We start from the raw sequence: 11,803 nt of genomic DNA on the forward strand, positions 1-11,803 counted from the left end.
GTATATTAATATGTTATATTACCACTCGCTGGAAACACTGACTCCGATATCTCCGCATGGAGAAGGTCAGTTTCGTAAAATCTACTCGTCGAAATGAACTGACCGACCAAATACTAGTATATTACTATGTTATATTACCACTCGCTGGAAACACTGACTCTGATATCTGTCACTGTCCAAACAGAAATGAGTGACTTGGGACTGAGCTGAGATCACCCCAGAGTGTCTGGAGTCTGTGCAGAGTTAAATACCTCAGACGGACCAGGGTCCGATGACTGACTCTGAACCCAAGTCGTTCATATTTTGTAAAAAAACACCGTTAAAAGATGAAAGAGGATAAAGGACATTTTTGTTTTAAACGTTGCGAAAAACTTAAAAATATATATAAATTATCAGACATAATGGCATATATAGGTCCGTGGTATGGCTAATATTAGTGAAAAAGACCAAATGTGTGACCCAAGATAATTTATGTACTACATGTATATTCTTATGTTGTTCATTGATTATATTCATCTCCTATAAAAGACGATTTGGGTCAAAGACTTACAGACATACATGTTTAAATATTTGGAAAAAAACACTTCCCGTAAACCACTAAAATCAGTCCTTTTAACATTTAAATTAACATCATTTGGCATTCAGTTGTTGAATTGAACAAAGTTTTATTCCTAAGCATATGACCACATCTGATAACTATTATAATTACTTGTAAAGGCCCCTTATACCGTGTTCTTTCTATTTTGTTATGATTGATATATAATTGCTCCATAATTGTGCATAATGACCTATGGTTGCTTCAGTTGTACTTGTTGAAATTCTAGTTCACAATGGCCAGTGAAGTCTTGACTCACTAACAATGGCGTGACTTTATTGGAAGCGGTATTCATAACACTAGTGGACATTTCACTGTGTGTATTAGAGACACATTGGTATGTTACTTAGGCGAGGAGCTGAAGGGTGCCCCAGACAGTTGTGGCTGGTACAATTATGCTCAAAAGACACTTAAATGACCTCCTGTGACCGCCGTGTGCCCTCTTAATGCCTCCACTGAGACATATGCTGCCTTCCAGTTTCTGTATCTTACGCCCAAGAATGCCCCATGTTTGGTACAAGAATCGGATGCAGGATTTCTTGCCTGTCCCTGTCACCCGTTAGAGTCTCCTGCACACTGACCATGTCCAGGTTGTGTTTGTGGCAAAGGTCGTCACCGGTCGCGAATTTCCTCGTATTTTCTCGCGGTCATCCTGGCAAATGGCAGTTATATCCCAGGGGATGGAATACATAGAAGACTTTCTTTGACGGAAATATTAATCGGAACTACGAGTACTGATAAGGTTGAGCTTGACAGATAAAGTCAATCTTTAGGCCACTAATGATAGTTTTCATATTCCAGTGGTGGTAACAAGCGTAAGCTGAGCACTGCCATCGCTCTGGTTGGAGACCCGGCCTTCATCATGCTGGATGAGCCGTCCACAGGGATGGACCCCAAGGCCAGGCGGCAGCTCTGGAACGTCCTGTCAAAGGTCCGGGAGTGCGGCAGGACCCTCGTGCTCACGTCTCACAGGTACGACTTGTTTTTGTTAAAGATAAGTTGATCGACACATGGGTAGAACATTTAGTTATGTTTGTATTTGATTTCACAAGTGACTGCGAATGAACTGGCAGCTAACTGCCAATAAGTTGGATCAGATACATTCATTTATAGTACTTTCCCTGAGCAGAGGGTTGTAAAAATATAACTTAAAAAAGCATATCTTATGAGTAGTACCGATATGTTTGACACTGATGATCTCATTTTCAGCATGGAGGAATGTGACGCCCTGTGCACAAAAATCGCCATAATGGTGAATGGAAGGTTTGTCTGCCTGGGAGCGCCTCAGCATCTCAAGAACAAGTTTGGTCAAGGGTACACCCTGATAGCTAGAATGGCCATGCTCCCCGACGGTCAAAACACCGCACCAACCCAACCCCTGGTTGACTTTATCATGTCCATATACCCCCAGACTCAGGTGTTTGACGACCACCAGGGCTACGCCCACTTCCAGGTGCCCGACACCTCCGTGAGTCTGGCCCAGGTGTTCACGTCCATGGAACAGGCCAAGGGGACATATTGTGTTGAGGACTATTCCGTCCATCAGACAACACTGGAGCAAGTGTTTCTCTCATTTACACGACAACAGGTACCACCAAAAGAAAAACCTCCCAAAGGTTTCTGTAGAACAATGTGTTGCTGTTGTTGCGATTGCTGTTTCAGTTGTTGCTGAAGCATTGACGGTTTATTCTCACGGCTTTGATTACAGTTCCTTACCTGTAATATGAATACGTTAAAGAACTTGTCAGTGTGTGATATATGTATTCTGTTCGTATGCTGTGAACTTAACGTGTTTTTATTTTGACATCACCTCTGTTTATAATCATATCTTGTGTGGAACTAGTCTTGGCGCAGGGGATGTGAAGACAACCCCAAATATCACATTTTTTTCATCACACGGCTGCTGAAAAACGAACTTTCAAAGGCATTACCAGAGTAGGTGACTGATATTGATTAGTATTTCAGCTATATCTGAGGTCACAGACATTTAACACTTGGGTTAAACCACGAGCACGGGCTTGGAGACAAACTAAGCACCATACTCCGAGATCAAGATTCGAACCTACAATACACGATCCTAGGTCACATTCCACAAAGCGATCTCCCGCTCTTTAACGTTGATTTACGTTGAGTCATGCCCCGGCATGAATATGGAAGTAAGTTTGCACAGCTAAGAGATGGATTTCAGCTCACGAGGTCGCCGTGCGCTCTTAAAGGCATTTATAACACTCCAAAGGTTATTTAAGATTATCCTTTTGCATCGCATAACTGATCACCTGCACACGGCTTTAACTGCTGTGGTCGCACTGTTTAGCCACAGCGCGAACAATCTTGAGAACTCTTAAACAAACATGTTCATGATAAAATGTTAATGGTAAAAATATTTATGTTCTATTTATTTACTACGTATCTACATATACCCGACTTGATTGTTTAAAATACAGTCAAACACCGTTGTGTCGAAATTGAAGGGACACGTAAATACTTCGCGTTATCAGAGGTTCGGCACAACCGAAAATGATAAATAAAGAAGGGATACGCAAGGACCAATGTTTTAGTGCGAGATAAGCGTAAGTTCAACAGATTAAAGATCGACACAACAGTGTTTTAACTGTATGTGATGTGTGTCTGGTTTGGTTACATTACTAATGTGTATGTATAAATATAGCATTATTGACAGACAGTAAAACAGAACATTTAATAAGGGAAGCAAGTGTTTGCATGTGATTCCAGATTTATCCGGAAGATTATCAGATGTCGTTGTGTCAGTGTTAGGAACATAACGACGTTCATTTTAATGATTGTACATATGTATTATTTTTATGGAATATCATTTTTTTAATGCTGCAGTAAATATGGCACCTACTGTTTTGCTTTTAATAGCGTTAATTTTCCCCATTATCACCTATCAATTCTATTTCATTTTCTGTTTCAATTAGTTATTTTGTACGGCGTTTTTAGCATTATTCCATGAGGGGACACCAAAAATGTATTTTTCGCCATTCAGTGAGTGGTGTGAATTTAAATGTATATTCACCCCGGAATTATTTCAGCCATATTGTGACTAGAAGATTAATTTTCATATTTGATATTATTTTCAGGAGCTGGAATTGAAGGATTATATGATAATAAGATTCCACAGATATTTACATAAAACTAGTAGGATAACACAAACACCTTTGTACTGTAAAACAGCCCCAAATAGAAGTCTTGTATAGATCTCAAGCACACAGTTAGACGCACTACTAAGACAATGGGGACACTGTGTCACAGATGATAATATCAACTTTTGTAAGTCAGTCATAGAGACAACGATGCTATTTGGTGAGAAAAAGCCATTTATTACAATTTTATATGGAAAAAAATTCTCATTTTGATAATTATTTGTAAATATCTCAAAACCAATTCGTGATATCTCAGATTTTCTTGATATACACCGAGTTTCATTCTGGATATGTCGAATTTCTACACTGATTATTTCTATTTCTGATTATACGAATTGAGACGTCGGAAAATAAATTTGATATATGAGAGCTTCAGCTCTGGATATATGAAATCTAATCCGGGGTATGTTATGGAACCTGAAAAGCTTTACTGTTGACATGTCTCGAATTGATTCCTTGATTAATAATCAGTGTTTCCTTTTATCCAGGAACACTGTATCAAGTCATTTTTTCAAAGGATGGTTCGATGTGTTACTGTGTCTGAGAATACTAGCCCATAGGAGAGGGAGGTTTTTCACAGACGGTAAAAACTCAAAGACGCATCCAAAGGACTTGAAGTTCTCATTTCTACGATCCACATACAACATATGATAGTGGTGAGTGAATGAGTTAGATTTGACAACCCTTGTCGGTGTTCAGGCGAGGTTGGGTAGCCTAGTGGTTGAAGCGTTCGCTCGTCACGCTGAGGGACCTTGGTTTGGTTCCCCACATGGGTATAATGTGTAAAGTCCATTTCTAGTGTTACATTACCCGCCGCGACATTGCTAAAAGCGGCGTAAAACCATACTCACTCACTGTGAGTGTTCAGTATTAATATTTTATTCCGCCTGAGACCCGGCGATTACACCAGCAGAATGGCCGTAGTACACTGCAACAAAGTCATAGAATACTATCATATCTTACAATCGGAAGTGTAAATCGATTACCCGAGCTTTATCGATAAGCCAAACATTTTGATATTGACGCGCACTCCATGTGACTTCGACGGAACTGCTTCATAGTATTTACTGGTCATTATATACAGATAATGTGGGGACAGGGTTGGCCCAGTCAGAAATCTATGGTCGTGGGTTCGAATCACGGTTCGCCCCGATTATATTTCCAGGTTTGTAATCACCATACCCGTGCTCGTGATCATGAGACCTCAATCACTTCGGGCTTTCCTCCCTAATTAAGCGGACACACCGTGATATAACTGAAATAAATAATAAATAAATAAATAACTGTTCAAAGCGGCGTAAACCAAATTCACCCACTATACAGATAATGTGTACATATGACGCTCAGAAATCCTTTCCCTCGTTTGTGAGGTCTCTGCTAGCGTCACATGGTACTACTGCATTGGTCCCCCCACACGTTTTTTGTTTGTTTGTTTCTTGTTTACCTTCTGGATGCCGAGTTTTTTTTCTGACACACATTTTCCTAAGATCGGAAAAGTGAAGGTTGTGCGAGAATTGCGCTCACGCGGCACTGGATCTACCTCTAGCTATAAAATTACGCAGAAGTGGAGAATGTTAAATTTCCTATTTGATGGTGTAAATTTAACTTTAAATATCAAAACGGTTTTTAAAAAAGACACTCCTAAGTGTTGTCCGAGAATTTATTCTGCGTTGAAAAACAGTAAATTTCTCCGCTTTTTATCATACACCGATAAAAGTACTGTGCGACAAATTTTGTTTATTAAGAAGCTTTACGGAAACTGTGAGCGAACAAAATACTGCCTAATATATGAACGACATAACTACATATCAAATGGAGTTATATGCGTATGTATAACGACATACATTCAATTCCAAATATAGCATGCCGTAAATGACGAACACACGTACAAAGAAAAGGGGGCATAACTCCGCTTTGCTTAGCTCTACTTTGTTGTAACTCAGGTCACTTGGTGAGAATTAGCTGTGAGAACGGACAAAATATTTTCGTGGTGTTTTGTTCAGGAGGAACCAAACTATTCCAACACAAATATCGATATTGAAACTGTACACGTTTAGTTATAAAATATACCCATAAGAAATGATGAAATCGTACTTCATAAAAAGGAGGTAATAGAGAAATGGATGGCCTTATCTAAGCTATAACTTAGTCCTTACATTCCAACATTCTCCTGATTGTGTAAGTGTAATTTGACTAATGTTGCATCATTATTAATGGAGCACAAGCCTTATCACCAAATGTAATGAAATACCCTAAAAATAACACGATTCCTTTTGACGTCATGGTTGGTTTTATGTCTTTGATAACGTCGGAAAAAGACGACACTGGTATTTTGATTAATATATATCTCCCCTAATTTTCGTTCATGGTATGGAAAATCTCGATGTGTGGAACGGAATTTGACGCTTTTTCGACACAACATAAAATGACTGCTCTCACCAAGTAAATAATGTCTTGAATATGTAAACAATTAGATAGTTTATCGTGTATCTTAATTGGACAAGACACGCACCTGTTTGGCATCAGCTTACGTAATGAAATTCCCAAAAGAATATTTCAAAACAACCAAAATTATATTCAATATTGGACATATATTTGTTCATGATTATGTTATTTTTTCTTACACAATAAAAGATGCAAAGAAAGCTCTTTTGGTATAGAATTATCAGGATAATCGTATACGTTTGAACCAACGGGGTACATGGGATGTTTTTTTACTTTATACATTTTACAATTCCTGGAGAAATAAAGTAAACTGTTTACTATCCTGTGATCACAATATTGAAAAAATGATGTAACCATTGATTATATAATGCAAAACGAGAGGAATAATTTGTAAATTGTTTGTGATTAACGCGCACCTGGCGAATCGTTAGATATCACTGTTCTCTGTATCCAACGACATAAAAGACAAATCCAAGACCAAGACATTTCAGGAATGTGTGCATATATTTTACCGAAAAATATTATCCATTTTGTTAAAGTAATATATTCAGTTTTAGTTATAAAATAAAATGAAACGGCTATTCATGGACGTTGGTTATATGAACTTATAATATTGACTTATTACACATCCCAAGAAATACGTACATGCTACAGTTACATTTACACTTCATCTTGTAACACTTGTCCAAAGGAAAGAAATATCGTAGTCGACACTATAAACCTATCACATTGTTATGTAAACAATGTTCAAACAAACAGGAGATTATCAAAGGTTCGTTCATACATGTTGTGGCCTATATGTACGTATGATTTCATTTTGAACATTGACAAATATCCAAAGTGAAATTAATTGTGTGAATTTTTTAAAAAAGACATGCAAAATATACATCATAACTGAAACTGTAAACGGGTGAAAATCTCAACACCGTAACAATTTCCCACTTGACCTGTACATCAGTAGTTTGTTTGCAGAAATGTATTTTAAAATATTTGATTTCCTTTTCAAGACTATTCACAAGTAGATTACCTTTCTTCAAATGTAAAATGCTAAAAAAATGTACTTTCAAGTTAATATTTGTTTGTTTATAAGCAAATATTTTCTGGATTTACTAAAAACATGGCTGTCCCTCAGCTGGACCAGAATAAAAAATAATACCTAATCTATATCTAAATATTATAAAAATGTAATTAATTTGGTTTTTCAGACTCTCAAATGAACATTAATTACACGTATCCTATCATTATTATCTAAAACCTAATTGAAAAAAAATAAATTAGGAAAAAAAGAAGTCCCTCAAAAGGCACTCAACTTCGTTACAACGTACCAATACTAAAAAAATAACTGTGCTATGGGAGATAACTCTCATACGCTTCCTCATTTGGCAACATGTGTATGAAGATCAACTGCTGGTGATAGATAGATGCCACATTTATGTACAATGTTCAAGCAAATGACATCAAGATATGTCTGTTAAGTACAGTATGTTTTCTAAGCCTCAACTCTGTCACACTGTCTATAGATCTATATCTCATTCTAATTTCCTTCACTTTTCCAAGAGAAATTGGTTAGTAAGACCATGTTAGCAGTGAGTATTTTAATTTCCATAAAAAGCAAATCATGGTGGGATATGAGCCATATATAGTAAGGTTTCTCAACTCTGTTACACTCAACTCTGTAATGCTGTACAGTGTAACGGAGAGGAAAAATATGTGCATCTGCACAATTTCGATAGTTATTGTCAGTACATAGCTTTGTTCTTCAAGAATATTTTATTTTATTTTAACCCTATGCCTGACAAATAATTTTCCCACAGTCTGTTATAAAAACTTTTTTTTTAAAATAGTCACTCAGACTGCTCTGATGTTTCTGATGAACAAGATGCTAGGGCCTGTGCAAAATGTGGATTTGATACTATTGATAGCGCTCTTTCAGACACTGGACTAATTATTGAAGATAGAACTGTTGTCTTTTACATTGATGGGAGTGCCTGACTATTGTGTTTTGGCTGCAGAAAGCAATTTCATTATGCATGTATAAACAACATATTTTCTGACAGTGTTGATGATACGATTGATCTGGAATTTGATCTTTACAATTGTGAAGTTTTGCAACTATATTATAGTGATCTAAAATGGCATTTTAAGCAACTTTGTGCTTATTTATTTCAACGTCTATACAAAGGGTTGAACATTAGTAATTTAGTAGACCCACTTTTGTATGCCATTACTGCAGTAACTGGCTTATAAACCATGAGTACCAAAGTTCTGACAAGTAACACAACACAGTGCATGTATTTTCACATTTCATCTCAAAAGGGATGAAAAGGTTGTTATTTTATGCTACAGAGCAATAACAAAATATATGAGTTACAACTCTGTTACAACAAACTCAACTCTGTTACGTCAGGATTTTTTAAAAAGATGACTTCTTTTGACAACTGACGAAAAACCTTGTTGTTTTTATGAGTTTTAACTTTAGATTAGGATTAATGATAATATATGTTGTGACAAAAGATGAAAAATACTATATTTTGGATACCGTCTTTCATGTAAATGACTTTGTTGTCTAGGCAAACTTTTGAAATATGGAGCGAGCACTTACAAATGTCCAATCATACATTTTATTTAGCCAGTTTCCATTTGTATTAACACTGAATTGTATTCACACTTAAAGCTAATTGCTGAATATGATTTTATATTTCCAAGCAGCATAGTGCTATTACAATTACTTTCCATTTTGTGATCTGTAACGGAGTTGAATGTCCTAGCGAATTAGGCTAATTCATTAATTATTTTCTAATTGATTAAACACATCACTGCACTGCATTGAACTAGAAAGTACTTCTCAAGTATCATATTCTCTAATATCAAGAGAAAAATTATATTAGGGACACTTTAATTTTTGCAAGTTGATATCAGAAAATTTGTCGGTTTTGAGATTTTTACCCAATTTACAGCATGATACAGTGATCGTGTGCACTCTCATTCAAGGACCTCCACCTCAAAGAAATTACCAAATATGTACAACAATGTTGACGTATGACATCACTACCTGTGGCCCACTTTTACAAATTGGCGTGTACACTTTCAACAGTACGCGGGATTGTATGAGGGGACTTTCGTTGATTCTGGGATCGTATAAACATAAATGTGACATGTAAGTAATCAGAAACATTCTGACAATCTATGTACTGTTATTTGTTGTCATAATTTTCATTGAAACAAACGGAAATAGTCAGAAATTCCGATAAATACCGTTGTCTTTGTTCGTGATTTTGCGTCAGTCATGGCGTCAACCAGAACGGTAACTTTGACAACTTCTGTTGAAAATATCAAATCATTGCAATGTATCTATTTGAAATTCCCTAATTCTTCCTACGATTCTCTTCCCATGCATATTCTGAAAATGTTGAGCCAATATCTTGAACAAATAGACGAATGGATAGCTCAAAATAGGAGAATATGCTACACTGTGTAAAATCTGAATTTTGCTTTGTTTACATTTCAACCATTTGCAGTTTTTCGAGCACAGCGTTCGTTTTCACACCTAAATTATTTGGCTTAATTGCATCTAGCCACTTTGTATTGGTGACAAAGACCATTGGTCATTTGATTCTAAAATGTATGAGGAATTCAAGGATGTAGGTATCGCAGATAAGTTTGAAATATACTTGATGTTACAGGCGTCTCATGACCGGTGCAAAGATTGACCGTTTCCAGATTAATCACGAGTGTGTAGATTTTCGGTAACAACCGAACACAGTGGTTAATCCTCTATTTCTCCCATAACAAGGTTTACAGTGGTTTATGTTTTTCACATAATCTAATTTGCTGCCTGGGAGTGGAAAGCTGTGTCGCTATTTTAATCAGAGACCTTAAATTATTCTAATGCGTAAATTTTCAGAACATGGTAAGTAAAGAAAATTCAAATTTATGGGTGACGAAGAAATGACCAACAAGAGGTCCTCTTATAACATTTTACCATAAACCTCATTTCTTTACATTAGCAATGTCTAATTTTAATTGGAATACTTTTTACACAAAAAAATCACATTTGAACAGATCACTAAAATACATAGTTATTATTATGTCTTGTTTTCATGAAGATAAAAAGAACAAAATGTTAATTTCAAATTACCTATTGTCCGTAAGTCTTAACTTCTAATCTGTTAAAATAACAAAAGAATAAAGTTTGGAGGTAACTGTCGCAGTAAAATAACAATGTAAAATTACAAGGGTATTAAAATGCAAATATTTGTAGAACACAGTGGTTAATCCTCTATATCACTTCGGGCTTTCCTCCCACATTAAGCTGACACGCCGCGATATAACTGGATCATGTTAAAGCTGCGTTAAACCAAACTCACTCACTCACTCAACAAAGCGTCATTCACCCGACAGGTATTCGTGACTCTACGGTTGGGATGTTCCATTCAAAAGGCCTGTCCTCATCTGGCCTACACCTCATATCGCCTATACTACTATCAAATCAAATTTATGGATGAGTGCACACCACACTTATACCCTTAACCCGTAAGTAAAATGGACTTCCAATAAGATAACAAAGAATGTAAATGACTTTTGATACTGTTATTTCATTTTGTATATGAGATCATCTTCACAACTCAAATGTTTTCACAACATCAAATATCATAAATACACATGTATTATCACAGCACTGTACATTTATCTTCACAACTCCAATGTTTTCACAACATCAAATATCATAAATACACATGTATTATCATAGCACTGTACATTTATCTTCACAGCTCCAATGTTTTCACAACATCAAATATCATAAATACACATGTATTATCACAGCACTGTACATTTATCTTCACAACTCCAATGTTTTCACAACATCAAATATCATAAATACACATGTATTATCACAGCACTGTACGTTTATCTTCACAACTCCAATGTTTTCACAACATCAAATATCATAAATACACATGTATTATCACAGCACTGTACATTTATCTTCACAACTCCAATGTTTTTACAACATCAAATATCATAAATACACATGTATTATCACAGCACTGTACATTTATCTTCACAACTCCAATGTTTTTACAACATCAAATATCATAAATACACATGTATTATCACAGCACTGTACATTTATCTTCACAACTCCAATGTTTTTACAACATCAAATATCATAAATACACATGTATTATCACAGCACTGTACATTTATCTTCACAACTCCAATGTTTTTACAACATCAAATATCATAAATACACATGTATTATCACAGCACTGTACATTTATATCCATCATTTTCATGTTTTATAACATTAGCACTACATCATTAGTTCAAAGGCCCATGTACTCAGGTCATAATTTAATATGAATGAATGAAGTCATTAATGGGTTAATGAACAGTACCATTCTACACAACAGGGGCTTGGAAGTAACCATTTGTATTTAGCGAAGGCCATATGAGGTGTAGGCAATATAAGGTGTAGGCCAGATGAGGGCAAGCCATTCAAAAGTAGGGATGGCTCGTTTCGCTGGGCTCGCCGTGTACCGTACTCGTTGCTTCTTCTCGCCTCACATGGTTATTGTGTTTATATCCCTTTGTGTGT

The 11,803-nt window shown here is 36.1% G+C and overlaps 1 protein-coding gene across 1 annotated transcript in view; it reads left to right on the forward strand.

Moving 5' to 3' along the window:
* Window positions 1–3,764, forward strand: part of LOC139444835 (phospholipid-transporting ATPase ABCA3-like) — a 28,587-nt gene extending 24,823 nt beyond the window's left edge. Inside the window, exons 18-19 of the mRNA XM_071225814.1 lie at window positions 1,397–1,567; window positions 1,805–3,764. Of these exons, the coding sequence (XP_071081915.1) occupies window positions 1,397–1,567; window positions 1,805–2,267 (634 nt within the window). The 3' untranslated portion in view covers window positions 2,268–3,764. The remainder of the gene's footprint in view (window positions 1–1,396; window positions 1,568–1,804) is intronic.
* Window positions 3,765–11,803: the final 8,039 nt, after the last annotated feature.

Source organism: Haliotis cracherodii, unplaced genomic scaffold (genome assembly GCF_022045235.1).
Source record: "Haliotis cracherodii isolate W230 unplaced genomic scaffold, xgHalCrac1.p SCAF_6, whole genome shotgun sequence".
In the NCBI taxonomy this organism is placed as follows: domain Eukaryota; kingdom Metazoa; phylum Mollusca; class Gastropoda; order Lepetellida; family Haliotidae; genus Haliotis; species Haliotis cracherodii.